General features: G+C 43.2%; 2 protein-coding genes across 8 annotated transcripts in view; one reads left to right on the top strand and one right to left on the bottom strand.

Annotated features, from left to right (window-relative positions):
- ORC4 (origin recognition complex subunit 4) overlaps nt 1–19,582 on the top strand; it is a 407,571-nt gene that overhangs the window by 76,948 nt on the left and 311,041 nt on the right. The window lies entirely within an intron of this gene.
- MBD5 (methyl-CpG binding domain protein 5) overlaps nt 1–19,582 on the bottom strand; it is a 269,324-nt gene that overhangs the window by 25,378 nt on the left and 224,364 nt on the right. For all 7 annotated transcript variants that reach the window (XM_073305424.1, XM_073305421.1, XM_073305422.1 and 4 more), the window contains one exon: nt 5,187–5,260. In XM_073305424.1, the coding sequence (XP_073161525.1) occupies nt 5,187–5,260 (74 nt within the window). The remainder of the gene's footprint in view (nt 1–5,186; nt 5,261–19,582) is intronic.

The following is a 19,582-nucleotide window of genomic DNA, read 5'->3' as shown; positions in this document are numbered from 1 at the left end:
TTATGGCATTTTCATTACTGATCATACAGTTTTGATGTTGCAGTCTTAAACTTATGCACTTATTGAGAAACTGAAAATTATAGACTTCCCTACAATTATAACCTGGCCATATTGGCTAAATTTACGGCGCATGCTATTGGTGGAGCTGGTAGCACTAACTATTAACATTGTCTGGCACTTCCCCTTATAAGGCCCTATTTTCAATTACTTATAACTTTGTTAAACTAACTGCCTAAGCTGAAATTTTCTATGTTGGGGTGTCTATTTTAGGCTGAAATCCCCCCCCCCCGCCCAATTTCAGCCAACATGCTTCAAGTGTTGCCAAGAATGAGGCTAGGGACAAATACATTGTTTTGCCCATGTTAAAAAATTCCGGCTATCTTTTTATTTTTTTTTTAAAAAAAACCTCTCTTGCCCCCATACTTTGAAGCAGGAACTAGAAATTTGACAGGGGATGTCTTTTGCTGTCCCTGTGAAAATCAACTCAAATTTGGCCAAGTTATAAGCCTCTGAAAAACTGCAGTATACACATGCTAGTTTAACAGTAAAAATCTCAGAAGAGTTCATCCACACTGGGCATGCTCCAGCCTGGGGCCAAGCAAGACTTTCCCTGAAATTGCTGCTCTGGGTCATGCTAGGTGCAGGTCCCAGCAACGGAACTGAAACCAGGGAGACTGTCTTTCCTGTTCTCTAAATGTCTCCCTCACAGTAGGAGGAAGGAGCTGACTGATTCAAATGGAGGGGGGACAAGAAAAAGACCTTTGAGAGCAGAAGAGTAGACTGGGACATGGAGTGTAGAGTGGCTGGAACACTGGGACTGGAGGCTGGCAGTGGAAGGGAAGCGGGAAACTGGGATATTGAGGGGAGACTGGGACTGGCTGGGCAAGGAGATTGGGATTGGGAATCCAGAAGGGAAGACTAGGACTGGCCCGCTGAGGAGCCTGGAATTGGAGTGAGCAATGAGAGGTGACAAGGAGACATGTTGGGGAAGATTGGGCAGAAAGGGTCAAGCTTGGAGGGGGGAGATGGCAGAAGGCTTTGTGACCAGTACAGTACGCTCCCCTCCAAGGTCTGCAATGGAACACAAGATTCCTGAGTCTCACTCTTCCATTGCTGTCAGAAAATATTTGTGAAAGCCATGGACAAACTATATCATCCCTCTCTAGTATTGATTGCTAGAGGTCTGTGCGGTTGATCTAAAGGTTCCAACCCTGCTGATGAACCATGTGGGTGTCAATATGATGTCAAATGATGGAATTCCTGTTTTTTCAATTTGTTTTTTAAAAGCCTAGGAAATTACACACAAAAACTTGATTCAAAGAACATTAAGGTTCTAAAGTCAAGCACTGAAAAGCAACAAATGCCTAATTAAGGCACGTGTGCAACTTAATTTGGCCTTGTATATATGAATTATGATACAGTCTTTAATTACAAGACCACTTAATATTTGCTGCACAGGACCCCTGCCTTATTTAGTGGACAGTATGGACCTGCTTTGGGAATGAATTGGGGCTGTGTAGCGAAGGAGACCGTTGTCTGTAGGACCCTGCCTCATTTGTTGCAAAAGCTGGAATTGTATGTAGTGAATGAGACAGTGGATTATAGGAAGAGAAAGGATGATCTCATAATTAAGGCAGTAGAATACTGCCTTGGGGAACTAGATTTTAACCCTACTTGTAACACACAGTGCCTATGCGATGCTGGGCTAATCACTAAAACCAAACTTGTATGTTCTTCATCTTGTGGGTGCCTGACTTGAGACTGGAGTCTGATTTGCAGAAGTGTCAAGCACTCACAGCTGCAACTGAAGACAATGAGACTGTGTTTTTAACTTACATAGTGCTATACAATGCCCAGGACTTTGAAAAACCTGGTTCTAGGCATCTCAGAATGGGTACCCAAAATGAGGGGACACTTTTGATCTTAATCTCTCTGTGCCTCAGCTTTCCATCTGTAAAAGGGGGATAATAATACACCATCTCACAGGAATGTTGTGAAACTAAATTAATGTTTGGTTTCAGAGTAGCAGCCGTGTTAGTCTGTATTCGCAAAAAGAAAAGAAGTACTTGTGGCACCTTAGAGACTAACCAATTTATTTGAGCATAAGCTTTTGTAGCCACTGAATGCATCCGATGAAGTGAGCTGTAGCTCACTAAAGCTTATGCTCAAATAAATTCGTTAGTTTCTAAGTTGCCACAAGTACTCCTTTTCTTTTTTTAAATTAATGTTTGTGAACCAATCAGATACTATTGTGATGAGCATCACAGAAAAAAGCCAATGAGAAATTAAAAATTCTGTCTTCAGACTAGGCTTTGAATAGTGTGTAGTAAACAAGGCATGGGGCCACTTATTGAACAATGAGGAGAAAACAAAATATTGAAGAACCACTTATTAAGCATGCACTGAAAGAGATAGTCCTATGGAAAAAATAACGTGATCATGTAATAGATAGACTGTATCATAATGCATATGCACAAGGGAACCAAATTAATAATGCACAGGCAACCTTAATTCTGGCATTTCCTAACTTTTGAGTGCTTGATTTTGCAATGTTAATTGTGTTCATTTAACATGGATTTTTTGTGTGTTCCATATTAAGTATTAATGATAACACCATATAGTAATACAAACTGCTACATACATGAAAGGTGGTAGGCTGAGTCATGGTTGTCATGGGAACTGTAACTTTGAATTTCCTGACATTTGTATAACCACAGCATTTCACCAATGCACATTTTTGCATTTAAAATTCTCTAATGTTTCCATATGTACAAATATTGAGCCAGATTCAGCAAGGTCTCTACTTTTAACTGATTTTTTCAAAAGATCTTTAAAGTTGTTCATTGAGTCATTTTCCTAGTGCTAGAAATTTTGCTTCAGGAACAACTAATGGCAAATAACTGAAATGTTGTCAAAGGCATTTTTATGTCTGCAGCATGCACTCATACAAAAAACCCACCGACATGTTTCAGGATGGTGCTGAAAGGATAGCACTGTCTCACTGGCACCAGCAATATTGCTCAGAAAATACCACATGGATAGAGAACAAGAAAAGCGTACACCTTAAAAGGCGTTAAAGACAAGTACAGCGGAAACCTGTTTATCCGATTTCATTATCCAGCTCTCCGTATTAACCGAACAACTAGTGCACAGACAGGAGTATGGGAAATTGACGTCACCTCCCTGGCAACACTACTGTAACCATCCTGTCTTTTCAGCCTTGTAAAATGACTGCGACTACTAAGCGAAATCATGCAGTACTATCATTGGATGCTAAAATAGAGAGTATTAATAAAATAAAGGCCAGTCACTGGCAAAAAACAGCCCAAGATTAGAACACTGGAAAAAGCATAGTATCGCAAACTGTCAATTTTTTCCCAGCCATTATAAATATGAGTGTTGCTGTACTTACCGTTGTCCTGTGTACAATACTATATGTTAATTTAATACTTTATGCATATTACATATTGTTATTGTTGTTAGTTACCATGAGTATTGGGGTTGCTGCAACTTAAAATGATCATGTCTGCATTTTTAAAAACTGGCACTGTTTATTAATAATGGTTTGTATTTGCTGTAAAGAAGGGGGCTATGTTTTAATGCTTAAGTTTATCATTTCTGCATTTTTAGAAACTGGTACTCTTTACTAGAAGTAACGGTTCGTGTAAGCTGTAAATAAAGATGACAACTTTTCAGGGAGGGGTCAGCTAGTTTAAAAGCAATTCCCCATCTTAAAACAACATTTTGAAAGCTCTTTGTCCACTTTCCTGATTATCCGAATTTTTGATTATCTGATCTAATTGGAACCAGGGCCAGATCGGATAAACGGGGCTCTACTGTAATTATTTGATTCCTTTAAGCCTGTACTTATTGTTTTGAAGACATGAATTGTAAGCCTATAGTACTTTAAATTCCTGTTCAGATACAAGCCAACAGTTTGTCAGTGCGACAACAAGTAAACAATAGCACACTACAACCCTGTCAACTTCTGTATCTTTTTATAGCTGTCTAGGTCTTCTTCCTCTAAACTCAATTTACTTCTCCTCTTTTCTTCCATATTTTTTTCCCTCTTCTCATATTTCACATTGCTCAAAATCTCTCGCCTAGTTTTGTAAAATCTTAAATAAAGTCCAAAAAAAACAGATAAAACCAAATATAGTTCAAATATACATCATTTGTTATATTGTATAATAAAAGATTTGCATATGGCAGCCAGTCTGGTTACACTAAACATAGCTGGGATTAGGGAATTCTGAAAAGCTTGCCAGCAATGACAAAATATACTGAACTTATCTGAAGTAACCCTTTCCATACCAATTTGGTGCTGTGTGAAAAAAAAATGCTTGTCACAAAGTCATATAGTATTTGTTCAGAATACTTTTGACTTACTAATATGCAATGAATGATTTTGGGTGTAAATTTCAAATCTACACCTGAAAATTCACATGGGTGTGCTGGCATTTTCAAAGATTGCTGGTGTATCAGAAAATGCATACATACAAACCCCCAAATTACAAAGTTATAAAATTGTAAAATTCATAACTTGCATAAAATAAGGAATTCAGAAACTAGGTGCTCCATTTCTGCAGATCTCCTAAGCTCCTCAGGACTGAAGCTAGGATCCTTTGTTCCTCCTAATAATTGTAAAGCAGCTCCTTCTTGTGTGGACTTTTGCAGGAGTCTAGCTTCAGCCCTGCAGAGCTGAGGTGCTCCAGAGGAATGGTGCATTAGTCAGTGCAGTCCAGAGTTTTGGTTCATTAGATTTCACAAAAAACTGTATTTCAGTATATATCATTTCTTTCTCTCTTCCTCTTTCCCCCAGGACACACACACAGACAGACATACAGTAAAATGAAGAGGCAAATTATCTGGATATAAAACACACTGTAATAGTTAGAAGCTGCCACTGGGTTTTTATGCTACCACCATCTACGCTTTCCCTTATAAGAAAGCTGAGCCTAAACTGTCAGAGGTGCTGCCACAGGATTTCAGAAGCCTCCTGTTGCAGGATCAGAAAGACATGCATTCCATATAGGCTGCAGGTTAATAACTAACAACCAAATCCTGATACAGCCAAGATTCCGACTGATGTCAAGGATACTTCTGGGAGTGAAATGAGAGTCTCTTGGTAGACAAGAGGACCTCATGATTTTAATTAATTTGTAAATGAATAAGCATCTGCTTACTTTCTGTTCCTCTTCCTGGCTCGGTTGTAGGCTTCCAGACCTTCTGTTAGTGTCTTCAACTTCTCAGGCTCCACCTGAGTAAAGGTATGAACATCAAACTACATTACCCAGACTGGCAATTATTAAATGCTACTTTTACTTTACTGCTGGACATGCGGTTGTTTAGGCTATGGAGACTAATTTTCACTGCATCCACAAAACATTTCTGTTCCCCAACAAAAGAAGAAAAGTAGTATTTTTACAATTCCTCTGTATGCTCATACCAATAGCAATAAAAATGCAAATAATCATGGCACAGTCCAAAAATATTAGAATTAGGGACTAAAATTAGAATGTTACTTTAAAAAATTTAATCCTTTTTGCTTCATACCATAAACAATATAAACATTGTCTTTGCCAGAGGATGTTGTGAAGGCCAAGACTATAATAGGGTTAAAAAAGAACTAGATAAAATCATGGAGGATAGGGCCATCAGTGGCTATTAGGCAGGATGGGCAGGGATGGCGTCCTTAGCCTCTGTTTGCCAGAAGCTGGAAATGGGCAATAGGGGATGGATCACTTGATGATTACCTGTTCTGTTCACTCCCTCTGTGGCACCTGGCATTGGCCACTGTTGGAAGACAGGATACTGGGCTAGATGGACCTTTGGTCTGACCCAGCAAGGCCATTCTTATGTTTTTACTGTTGTCAACATCTCACAGATCCTAATTCTGACTGCACACACATTTAACTCTTATTGAAGTTTGCTGTGCTTCATAACAACCTTTTATGTACTCCTATTACAATATAATATATTTTAATATGTGCCATCAACCTTTTTAAAAAAAACCTGTTACCTACCTTTCATAACTGTTGTTCTGAGATACACGTTGCTCATGTCCATTCCATTCTAGGTGTGCGCGCACCCATGTGCACAGTTGTTGGAGATTTTTGCATTTGCAGTATCCGTAGTGTTGGTTGTGACTCCTTCTTGAGTGCCGTGCTCATGCGTCAGTATATTAGGCGCTGCCGGCCCTCTAAGTTCCTTCTTGCAGGCAATTCTGACAGAGGGGCAGAAGGGTGGGTAATGGAATGGACATGAGCAACACATCTTGAAAAACAAGTTACTAAAGGTAGGTAACTGTTTTTTCTTCTTCTTCGAATGCTTGCTCATGTCAATTCCATTCTAGGTGACTCAAAAGCAGCATCCATGGAGGTGGGCTCAGAGTTCACGGTCATGCAGCTTGCAATACTGCTTTACCAAAGCCAGCATCATCTTGGACCTGCTGGGTAAGCGCATAATGCGATGTAAATCTGTGGATGGATGACCAGGTGGCAGCCTAGCATATGTCCTTGTGCTCTGGTTGATGGGCAATTACAATCGCCAGAGGAAGCACCTTGGCCTGGTCATAGCAGCAGCGGATACAGGCAGTAATCCAAGATGAGATTCTCCGAGTCGACACTGGATGACCTTTCATTCTGTTGGCCACTGCGACTAACAACTGTGTTGCCTTACTAAAGGCTTGGTCCTCTCTATGTGGAAGGCTAATGCCCTTCTGATGTCCAGAGAATGCAACCCGCGATATGCCTCTGACTTATGAGGTTTAGGGAAGAAGACAGGTAAGAATATGTCCTGGCTCATGAAACTGTGAAACAACTTTGGGTAGGAAGGTCAGGTGCTGTCGCAGTTGGACCTTGTCCTTGTAAAACACTGTGTAGGGTGGCTTTGAGGTAAGTGCCCTAATCTCAGAGACCCTGTGGGCATATATTATTGCAACCAAGAAAGCGACCTTCAAGGAGAGGAGAAGGGAGCATGAAGCCAGAGGCTCAACGGGGGGCCCCCATGATCCATGACAGCACAAGATTCAGGTCCCACGGAGCAACAGAGTCCCTGACGTGAGGGCAGAGGTGCTCTAGGGCCTTGAGGAACCTGGCAGTCATGTCCTGGGCGAAAACTGACCTGCCCTCGCGCAGGGGACGGAAGGCCAAAATAGCAGCCAAGTGGACCTGAACAGATGAAAGGGACAAACCCTGGATCTTAAGATGCAGGAGATAATCCAGGATTAACTGCAGTAAGACCTGCTCAGGTTGAATACCTTCATCTGAAGTCCAGCATGTAAACCGTTTCCTTTTGCCCAGGTAGGTCGCTCTGGTTGAGGGTTTTCTGCTGCCTAGCAGGACGTGCTGGACACTGGCCGAACACTCCCACTCATCTGCATTCAACCATGCAGCAGCCAAGCCGTCAGGTGCAGTGCTGTCAGGTTCGGATGCAGCAGTCTGCCATGGTTCTGAGACAACAGGTCCAGCCAGAGCAGTAGCTGTAATGGGGCGGCCACTGAGAGGTCCAGCAGCGTGCCGAACCAGTTCTGGTGCGGCCAAGCCAGCGCTATGAGGATTACCTTCGCTCTGTCCTAGTTGATCTTCACGAGGATTCTGTTGATTAATGGCACTGGAGGGAAGGCATACATCAGGGGTCCTGACGACAGAAGTAAAAAAGTGTCCGACAGGGAGCCTCTGTCAATCCCTCAAATCGAACAGAAAGCGTGGCACTTCCTGTTCTGTCTGGATGCAAACAAGTCCACCCAGGGAGTCCCCCACCTCTGGAAGATTAGGCTGACCACCTCCGGATGGACTGACCACTCACGGCAAGATGAGAAAGTCCTGCTGAGGCGATCTGCCAAAGCATTTCTGGCCCTGGGGAGGTCTGCGGCCACAAAATGAATGGCATGCTGAACACAGAAGTTCCAGAGCCTGAGAGCTTCTTGGCCAATGGCAGAGGACCGCGCACCACCTTGCTTGTTGATATAGAACATAGCGGCAGTATTGTCCATCTGGGCTTGAACCACCCTGCCTTTTATCTGAGGCAGGAAAGCTTGACGGGCCAAGCGGACCACTCTGAGCTCTCTGAAGTTTATGTCTAAGGAGCAATCGTGACTTGACCAATATCCTTGCATGCCAAGATCGTCTAGAGGGGCTCCCCACCCCAGATCCGAAGCATCGGAGACCAGGGTAACCGATGGGGATGGGGCCGCGAAGGGGACTCCCTCCAACACTGATGCAGGGTCGAGCCACCGGGCGAGCGATGACAGTATGTGGTCTGGAACCTTGATTACTTGGTCTATGTTGTGTATGTTGGGGACGTAGACCGACGCCAGCCATGCCTAAAGGGGCCTGAGATGAAGCCATGTGTGCCAGACCATGTAACTGCAGGCTGCTGTGTGGCCCAACAACCTGAGGCACCTGTGAGCAGTGGTGAGAGAGCAGGCTTGCAAATGCAAGATTAGGTCTTTCATGGCATGGGATTGGTCTTCAGGGAGGAAGGCTCTGGCCTGAGTAGAGTCGAGGACAGGTCTTATGAACTCTGTGCGCTGCACTGGAACTAAAGTTGATTTCTTCTCATTTATCAACAGTCCTAGATCGTGACAGGCGGTGACTAGATCGCAGTGCTGCCGCACCTGGTGTCAAAACTGGCCCTGGATTAGCAGTCATCGAGGTACAGGTAAATCCGAATGCCCTGATGCCTCAGGTAAGTCGCCACTGGAGCCATCCACTTTGTAAACACTCTCAAGGCTGATGAGAGACCAAAGGGCAGTGCTGTGAATTGGAAATGGCGGTGGCCCAGCACAAAATGGAGGAACCGTGTGTGCCCTTAGAAGATGGAGATATGGAAGTATGTGTCCTTCAAGTCGAGGGCGGTGTACCAGTCTCCTGATTCCAGGGAGGGGATGATGGAGGTCAGGAAGACCATGCAGAACCTCAACTTTTGTTGAGGCAACGCAAGTCCAGGATGGGTCCTAGGTCCCCTTTTGCTTTTGGGATTAGGAAATATCGAGAGTAGAATCCTTTTCCCCTCCTATCCCGAGGGACCTCCTTTACCGCCCGCAGCCTTAGGAGTTTTTCAACCTCCCCAGTGATGAGTTTCTCATGAGAAGGGTCCTTGAAGAAGGATGGGGAAGAGGGGTGGGAGGGAGGGGCAGTTGAGAACTGTAGGTTGTAGCTTAAGGATATTGTGTTGAGCACCCAATGGTCCGATGTCACTTGCGACCATGCCGACTGGAAGGGGTGCAGGAGGTTGAGGAAAGAATAGGAAGGTGGATCCAGGTAATTGACTGGGGCACCATCCTTAGGTGCACCTTCAAAATGCCTGCCTCTGACCCCCGTGATGTTTTGAGGGGCCGGGTTGAACCGGCGAGGGAGAGGACCAAGGGTGTCATCGCTCAAATCCTTTGTCTTTGTCCTTTCTCCTGGAGGCATCCTGTCAGGAAGACCCCCAGGACCTAGAAGGAGAAGGCAGAGGAGGCCAGAACTGCTTTCTGGCCTGCTGCAAAGTGTGGAGGCCCAGTGATTGCAGGGTGGTCTGGGAGTCTTTAAGGCCATGCAGCCTTGGGTCCATGAGCTCAGAGAAGAGCCCCGTGAACTCAAACAAGAGGTCCTGGATTGCGGCCTGCATCTCTTGGGATAACCCCAAAGATTGTAGCCAAGAGCTGTGCCACTGCCCAGGCAACCACACTGGCGGCAGAGTCTCTAGGATCCCAGGCCATCTGGAGGGTGCCCCTTGCCACCGCTTTGCACTCCTCCAGGATCATGGTGAACTAGTGGGCCAGGTTCTGTGGAAGGGCCTCCCTGAACTTGCATGAGGAGACCCATACATTAAAATTGTACCTGCCCAACAAGGCTTGGTGGTTGGACACCTGAAATTGTAGACTGGATATAGAATAATTCTTTCTGCCAAAGAGGTCTAGTTGTTCGGCATCTTTATTTTTCAGTGTGCCACTTACCTGTGCCTCTCGTTAACTGCGGACACAACCAGTGACCCTGCTGGTGGGTGTGTATAGAGATATTTGAACCCTCTTTTGGGAGGTAATACTTCTTTCCCACCTTTTGGACAGTGGGCAGAATTGAAGCTGGGGTCTGCCAGAGCGTTTTAGCAATCTTTTGGACACCTGGGTAGACAGGCAGCGTGATGCGGGCCAGGGTGGAGGATGGTATGATGTCGAACAGTTCATCTGATTGCTCTGCCAACGCCTCAATTTTGAGGTTTAAGTTGTCAGCCACCCTTTTAAGAAGAGCCTGGTGCACCTTAAAGTCGTTGGGGGACTGCCAGTCTGGGAGGCCCACGCCACCACTTCGTCCGACAATGAAGACTATGAGGACATCGCAGGGGGATGGGCGGCACCTGTTGTGCTGCCCCTGTGATGGACTCTGCACCGTGCTCTGAACCCGGTGCCAGCAGTGCCGGGGGTTTGTCCAAGGTGGCCAGAATGGTGGGAGTATGGAACCGGCATCATTGGTACTCCCTAAGCATTCCAACATGGCCACTGAGCAGGCCACTGGCCCTGCTGCCACGCCACCGCCACGCTGTTCTTGTGGGCTGATGGAGATTCGTACCCTTTCGATGATGGGCTGAATCTTGGCTCTGATATGGACCAGTCCCCTTCCAGTGACCACGGTGGGGCTGGGGAGGCCTGTGTCTGCCAACTAACCCTTGTTGGAGACCTATGTCTAGAGGGAGGGGATTTCCACTGTAATAGACCCAGGCCAGTTGGGTACAGCAGAGTAGCAGAAGGCAGATATACTGGCCACTGGATTAACAGTTTTCTGTTCCCTGACTGACCAGAGCAGAGGCTGCTCCAGGCTAATGAGAACACCTGAGTCTAAAATTAACCTGCAAAGAGTCAGGTAAGGTCATTAAGCTAATGTGACCATCTGACTCAAATTAAGGCCCCTCTGATAATATAAAAGGGCTCACTCCAGTCAGGCAGAGAGAAGCCAGGGAGCCAGAGGAGAGGAAGTGCGACTGAAGGGCTGGTTAATGAAGACACCCTCAAGTCATTGGTAAGGGAGCCCTAAGGTAAGGGTAAAGAAGGGAGAAGCAGGAGAGCTGTGGGGAAGTGGCCCAGGGAAATGTAGCAACTCTGGCAGTGAAAGGTTGGCTGCCAACAGCTGCTACCATTAGGGTCCCTGGACCGGAACCCGGAGTAGAGGGCGGGCCCAGGTTCCCCCCAACCCACCACTACAGAAACAGCTCCTGGAAGGGGAAAACAGGCCCCTGTCAGGACAGGAGGCTAAACTATTTTGGCATGAGGCTGTAGGAGCAACAGACACATTGGGAATTCTCTCACCAACCTCCATTGCTGGCTTATGATGAAAAGAGCTCAGTAGACTGTATCCCTTGCCCTAGAGAGAGAAGGGCTAAGTGGAGGGTTGCAGTGAGCCTCTGAAGCTAGCATAAACCGCCTGGAAGTGCAGGACCCACTGGGACGAGGTCGGAGCTCTGCCACACCACCTTTCCCTCGTGCGGTACTGGGGCAGTGGAGATTGGTGCCATGATGGTGAGCAGTCCTGCACTGGCAGGGACGGACGCCTAGGAGACTGCCTAGGGGATAGACATCTGTACCAAGGAGATCTTAGGCGGGAGACTGGCTGGTGCTGGGAATGCGGGGACCAGTATCTCGATTCTGGCATTCTGTGCCTCAGGAAGGAGAGTGCAGTGCTGGGGACCCGGGCCTTCTAGCCGGCAATTGAGGTTGTGGGACCGGGATCCTAGGCCATGGGGATGGGGACGAACGCCTGTGGTCTGGGCATTGATGGCGCTCCCCTGCCCTTTGCGGAGGTCCCATAGCTGGCTTGCCCTTGGAATGCAGGGCCATAGCCACGTCCACTGCCTGGTGTGGCATCTGCAGTGCCAATAGGCCCACCAGATCTTTGGCTGCCTGGGCCGTCTCAGGTGACGAAGATCCCTGTTGGAGCCGGGATTCCCTACCACTCCTGGGATTTGGATGCAGATTCCTGGCTGGGCCGGGGGTCCGACCATAGCGGTACTCCCCTCTAGCTCCAGGGTGGGCACATGACCTGAACTAGGTCCTTTGCCCAGGTCCCCCTTCCCCTGCGTGGATGGTGCTGGGGAACCCTTCTTCTGCTGCTTCTTGGGCACCAGCAGGGGAAACAGCGCTGGGAGGATCCCAGTGCCGGTGGGGTACTCCACACTCATGCTGAGGTGCTGGGAGCAGAGTCCAGTTGGGAGGGATCCGATGCCAGGCGCAACGGCCTCCATCAGGAGGGCTTTCAGGCAGATGTCCCTCTCCTTCTGGGTTCTGGGACAAAAGTTTTTGCAAATGCTGCACTTGTCCTTTACATGGGATTCCCCCAAGCACTTCAAACAGTTGCTGTGGGGGTCATTGATAGGCATTGGCCTGTTGCATGACAAACACAGCTTGAAGCCCAGGGTGATGGCTCAGCCGTGACTCTAGCCACTAAACCAACAACTAACACTTACTTAAATTGACTGAGTACCTAAGAACTATATACAGAGGGAATAACAACCAGCTCTTAATGCTCTTGCAATGCAAAACAAGGTGCTCCAACCGACTGTCATGGGCAGTAAGAAGGACCTGAGAGGACTTAGGGCAGGCGGCGCCTAATATACTGATGCATGAGTGCGGAACTCAAGAGGGCGCCACAGTCGAGCCTACAGATACTGCTAAGGCAAAATTCTCCAACAACTGTGCATGTGGGAGCACGCACACCTAGAATGGAATCAACATGAGCAAGCACTCAAAGAATTTTATATTACTTCATACTCTACTATATTTAAACTTAAATTTAAGTCCCTAAGGCTCCATTTCAGAAAAGTAGTGAAGCACATGTTCAAGTCTACCCCTATTTAACAAATCACTTAAACATGTGCTTAAATTTAAGCATGTGCTTAAGCCCCTTTAAAGTCAATGGAACTTAAGGGCTTTGCTGAAAGAAAGGTGCTGAAAGAATAATCATGGAAAAAAAAAAAAAAGGTATCTGCACTACTGCTTAAAGAAACCCCACCAGGCCAAACACTAGCTTTGGTAATGCACAAACAACTATCATTAAAATCAATTGAAATTATGAATTCATAGCTCACTACTGAATTTAAACCGCTGGATATAAAAATTGGTACCACTTCACAGGTACTAACAATTTTTGAAATAAAATACTACTACTACTACTAATTTTCTAGAGCTGCACATTTTCAAATGATATCAAAACATTAACCATTTAAACTTCACTTTTGATTAGCAAAACAGCTTTGAGCTTAGTTTAATTTACAAAAGCACATTTCAAACATTTAAAAAAATCTAACATTCATTCTCTTATCTTTATTAATAGTTTTGTGTTTGTATTTCTTAATTTTTATCTGTCCCTTGCTTAACAAGAGCTTTTTGTAAAGTTTGTTGCATTAATGATAAATATAAAAGATTTTATGAATGCATAAAGCATAATAAACCATTAAACAGAAATTAAGCACTGATATAAATTATATGAAAGATCTTGATTAAATTTGTTCTGAAAATTCAAAATTTCCCTCCCAAAACACCTTAACTGAATCAGTAAAATAATTTAAATGCATTATGAAGCTGATTTTCAGGAGTGCTAAGTTGAAGTTAATGGACCCTGCAAGGTTCTCACCACCATAAGGCCAAATGTGATATATTTTTAATTCAAGTGTAACATTTCTTCAGCTTATATATCTAAAAATGAAATATGGGGATACAGCAGATCCAGAACTTGACAAGATAAGAGCCATTATGGTGAGGTCTGCACATGGGGATCTCATTTCCATGAAGCAAGACTAAATTGTACAATAGGCTAGACTTTGGACACTTCCAAATAATTAAACAAAAAAAACCCTCAAGTTGCTTTTTCTTTTACTGTAAGACTGATGTTCCATCAGGAAATTGCTCAAGAGAATTCCTTTCACAATCTAACTTTATAATAGTATACATTTCTATATAAACACACACAAATTATTTAATTTTAGCTTGAGACATCAAAGAACTAACTCCCTGGAGCTGTGAGCAAAAATATTTCTCAGGATGTGCTACTGCAAAAGGTATAAAACACTTGGTAGTGAAAAATCAGCTTCAGCAACACCAAAGGGGTTAACATACAAGTACCATATTTATAATGCTTAAAATGTTTAATAATGCTAATGGAAACAATGTTACTAAATATGAAGTTAACTGGAGATCAAATTAACCATTTCAATCTTAATTAATTTTATAACACATTTGAAGAATTGCTATCTAAAAAAATCTGGCATTTTTCAGATTTAACAGAATTACAGGGTAATACTGTATTTTGTCTGAGCCTTCATCTCCTAAACTTTACTAAATTATAGAGGAAAGAATGAAATGCTGAGAGATATAGTATCTGTATCCAGGATATACTAAACAGTTAGGTATACACAACCTCCTGAGAATTGTATGCCTTATGTCTCCCAGTATAAATGTAAACTACTTTAATGGTAAGCTATTTTATTATTAAGCACTATTATTCAGTTTAGTGATTTACCTGAACATGTACTGAATAGTAATAGATCTTGTACTAAATAGTTAATTGGAATTAACTCCTTAGTGAGGGATTTTCTTCCAGGTAAATATTATAATGTGAAATCTATTAGCATTTACTTTTGGGAAGAACAGTTAATATCAACATATGGTCAACTTAACATTGTATTAAAGAAAAAGTTATGTTTAGTGAGGAAAGAAAGTTATTAATTTCAAGGTAAAGGTGTATGACACTACCATTTACATTAGCAAACAATATGTACAAACTTTTCAGAAGTACTGAGAAATTACATCTATTGACTTCAGTTGGAGCTGGGAGAGCTCAGCCCCTCTAAAAATCAAGCATTATACACATCTGTGGGAAAATATTTATGACAGCATAACAGCAGGTCAAACAGTTTTGTACAAAGCTTTTACGATACTCGGTAAACTGAATTTCCTCAAAAGTTCCAATAAATAGCATTTAAAAACCTCTGCTCTTTGAGACTGCAAACATTTCACTGTCAGATAGTTATTAGCTAAGAACTTGAAAGTAATCTGAAAGAGAATAAACCTGGAAATCCTAGGCACCCCATCATCTCAGGCATTGGCACCCTGACAGCAGGATTGTCTGGCTATATAGACTCCCTCCTCAGGCCCTACGCTACCAGCACTCCCAGCTATCTTCGAGACACAACTGACTTCCTGGGGAAACTACAATCCATCGGTGATCTTCCTGAAAACACCATCCTGGCCACTATGGATGTAGAAGCCCTCTACACCAACATTCCACACAAAGATGGACTACAAGCCATCAGGAACACTATCCCCGATAATGTCACGGCAAACCTGGTGGCTGAACTTTGTGACTTTGTCCTCACACATAACGATTTCACATTTGGAGACAATGTATACCTTCAAATCAGCAGCACTGCTATGGGTACCCGCATGGCCCCACAGTATGCCAACATTTTTATGACTGACTTAGAACAACGCTTCCTCAGCTCTCGTCCCCTAATACCCCTACTCTACTTGCGCTATATTGATGACATCTTCATCATCTGGACGCATGGAAAAGAAGCCCTTGAGGAATTCCACCGTGATTTCAACAATTTCCATCCCACCATCAACCTTAGCCTGGACCAGTCCACACAAGAGATCCACTTTCTGGACACTACGGTGCTAATAAACGATGGTCACATAAACACCACCCTATACCGGAAACCTACTGACCGCTATTCCTACCTACATGCCTCCAGCTTTCACCCTGACCACACCACATGGTCCATTGTCTACAGCCAAGTTCTACAATACAACCACATTTGCTCCAACCCCTCAGACAGAGACAAACACCTACAAGATCTCTATCAAGCATTCTTACAACTACAATACCCACCTGCTGAAGTGAAGAAACAGACTGACAGAGCCAGAAGAGTACCCAGAAGTCACCTACTACAGGACAGGCCTAACAAAGAAAACAACAGAGCGCCACTAGCCGTCACCTTCAGCCCCCAACTAAAACCTCTCCAACGCATTATCAAGGATCTACAACCTATCCTGAAGGACGACCCATCACTCTCACAAATCTTGGGAGACAGGCCAGTCCTTGCCTACAGACAGCCCCCCAATCTGAAGCAAATACTCTCCAGCAACTACATACCACACAACAGAACCACTAACCTATCCTTGCAACAAAGCCTGTTGCCAACTGTGTCCACATATCTATTCAGGATACACCATCACAGGGCCTAATAACATCAGCCCCACGATCAGAGGTTCGTTCACCTGCACATCTACCAATGTGATATATGCCATCATGTGCAAGCAATGTCCCTCTGCCATGTACATTGGTCAAACTGGACAGTCTCTACGTAAAAGAATAAATGGACACAAATCAGATGTCAAGAATTATAACACTCATAAACCAGTCGGAGAACACTTCAATCTCTCTGGTCACACGATTACAGACATGAAAGTTGCGATATTACAACAGAAAAACTTCAAAACCAGACTCCAGTGAGAGACTGCTGAATTGGAATTCATATGCAAATTGGATACAATTAACTTAGGCTTGAATAGAGACTGGGAGTGGCTAAGTTATTATGCAAGGTAACCTATTTCCCCTTGTTTTTTCCTAACCCCCCACCCCCCCGTTCCTCAGACGTTCTTGTTAAACCCTGGATTTGTGCTGGAAATGGCCCACCTTCATTATCATACACATTGTAAAGGAGAGTGATCACTTTAGATAAGCTATTACCAGCAGGAGAGTGGGGTGCGGGAGAAAACCTTTTGAAGTGATAAACACCCATTTTTTCATGGTCTGTGTGTATAAAAACATCCTCACTGCATTTTCCACTTTTATGCATCCGATGAAGTGCGCTGTAGCTCACAAAAGCTTATGCTCAAATAAATTGTTTAGTCTCTAAGGTGCCACAAGTACTCCTTTTCTTTTTATGGTAGTATTTAAGTAATAAGGCACTTAAGACAGGTTGATTGTTATCATGGTATGTTGGCATCGACGACTACACAGAAATTTAAATTTTGAATCACTTTGTTGGATTCTATTTTTTTATTCCATTAGATCTGGCCCACTCTAATTAACTATTTGGCTGATTACATCCTGCGTTAGTCAAACTCAGGTCAGAAACACTAATCTAGAGCCTAGGGAGACAAGGTAGGTGAGGTAATGTCTTTTATTGGACCAACTTCTGTTGGTGAGAGAGAAACTTTTGAGCTTGTCTAGAGCCTAAGCAGCTGAGAGTCTTAACATAGTCAACCATCTTCATCCTGTAGTAACGTCAATATCTGAAATTCAATTCTGGATTTCTTCAAATCACTACCATAGGGCTAGCTATTGTTTACACCCTGTCTCTTAGGTGGAAAGTGGGTGATTTTCTACATTCATACAGGTTTTAGATCCCACAAGCTGTTTTGTTTTTACCATCCTGCTCTAAAAATCATCCTTCCTGTTTAGGTCTGGAAGGACTCACTTTGACATTCCTCATTACTGCCCTTTAACTATTTAGTGAAAACCACACCCTCCTGTCACTGGCTGTGCATGCAGCTTACACCATGCTCCAGGCCTTATTGGGTTTGAGAGAAAAAGTCAGAATTGAGAATCAAACTCTGCTGTGCACCAGTGCAGGAACTGTATTAGCAGTGGCTCACTGGGATGATACTGTAATTCTTTTTTTAAAAGATCAAATTCAATATTCCACGCCAACCCCACCTTCCCAAGCTCTATAAGGATCCTTCCATGATGCAAATCATATGATAGAATAATGGTGTGTAAGCCTGGCCACAATAGTTCTTTCCAGAACAATGGATTTCCTGTGTATGAAAATTACCTATTCTGGCAGTTGCATCAGTAACCCCATATTGCAAAGCAGCTTCTTGCTGCCTTACTGATAAGATGTTATTCATCAGGTGTAAAGAAAAGTTTTAAATTGTATATTCAAGCCTATTTACACCGTCAGTGCAACATGAGACAGCCAGCAGCATTATCTTTTCAGGTGGATTTCTCAGCAAAGCTTTTTCTCTTTTCTCACTTTCATCCTTATTCTGCTGACATCTTCTTTTTGCTTTCCACTTCCCTTGTTTTTCCTCAGACACTAGTAACCTAATCTACATGATCATTCCTTGTTTCCTCCATCTGGATTCTAGATGGTTTTGCTGTTGCCACTGCACTTTCTTCAGTTTGCTCCTTAATTTTCCAATTGCCCAAAACAAAACAACAGAAAACTTTGGTTATCATTCCTTCTTTCCTGATAGAGGAACACCATCCAAAAGCTTCCAGTTGCTATTTGAATAGAAACAGATGAAAAAAATTCAATTCCATATGTATTCCCTTAAAAGTAGTAAAATGCTATTATAAATGGAAGTAAAGTCAAACAGACACTTTCTACGTAATATACTACAGAACTCTTTTAACACAGCAAAACTATTGCCATAGTGTGAAAAAATTAATATATCATAGGTACAAATGTGTATAAAGATAATTTAAAAGTTCCTCATACAATAAATTTTCAAAACTACTAATAGGGAACCATATTAAAAGTTCTATCATTCCAGGGTTTCTTGGTACACATCATTCCTGAAGACCTTTTGCACTGCAGAATGAGTTGACTTTGCTGGCTTCACACTAAACTGCCAAAACATTCAAAATATGTAGCTGTGCAGCAGCTTATAGAGTGGTTGGTCATATGCACAAGAGAACGAGAAATACAATTATGAACATCAGAGTTCCTCTCTATTTTCAACCAGAAATGGGACTACGTATGTCTTTTTTCTATTTAAGTCATCTCTTCTGTCTTTCACATTCCTCTACTCTCCAGTATTCAATCTCAATCCCTACCCTGGTAACTGCCATTCACACTATCTTTCCAACTGGGGAGGCTAAATACATAATATCCTTCTGAAAGATGGAGGGCCTTCTGATCCAAAGCTCCTTTAGTCAGTCACAGTGCTTGTTGACGAACAGCGGGACAGACTCTCTCTTACCAGGGATATGAGCTGCCTTTACAACATTCTGGGAGCAGCAACATTTTGAACTACAAAGAAACAGTTTAGAAGGTATTCAGCAACATATGCAATTTTCATGAATTTTGTTTCGGCTTCTGCATACATTAAATTTCAAGTCAATTAATATAATATTGTGCAATAAAGTAAAAAAAAAAAAAAAACCTAAGAAAAACAAAATGGAAGTACTAAGGCCTGCATAAAAACAAATATACTTTTGGTAGATAAGAAATTAACTTTTGATATTGTTCAGCTAATTGATGCAGTACTCTTAAGGAATGCAACTGATGATCTATAGATCTTCTCTGTTGTTTATAAAGGGTACAAAGAGCAACTTCTTAAAAATTTACTGAAACAATCTTACAAAGAGGGACACAATTACTGCTGTGAAGTAAATAAATAGTTGACATAAATGCATTTTGAAAAATTTGTTCTTTAGTACTATATCGTTCATAAAGGTATTGAGTGGCACCACAGCAGAATTCTGACAGAGAGTACCATACTCTCCTCTCCCTCATTTCACACTTATTTTTTCCTTTTCTTTTGAAGTATGTGGTCAACAGATTTGAAAAATTAGGCCTACATTTTCAAAAGGGG

The sequence above is a fragment of the Lepidochelys kempii genome, chromosome 11 (genome assembly GCF_965140265.1).
Source record: "Lepidochelys kempii isolate rLepKem1 chromosome 11, rLepKem1.hap2, whole genome shotgun sequence".
NCBI lineage: Eukaryota > Metazoa > Chordata > Testudines > Cheloniidae > Lepidochelys > Lepidochelys kempii.
The sequence above is the reverse complement of the archived record's forward strand: the minus strand, read 5'-3'. Positions and strand labels throughout refer to the sequence as shown.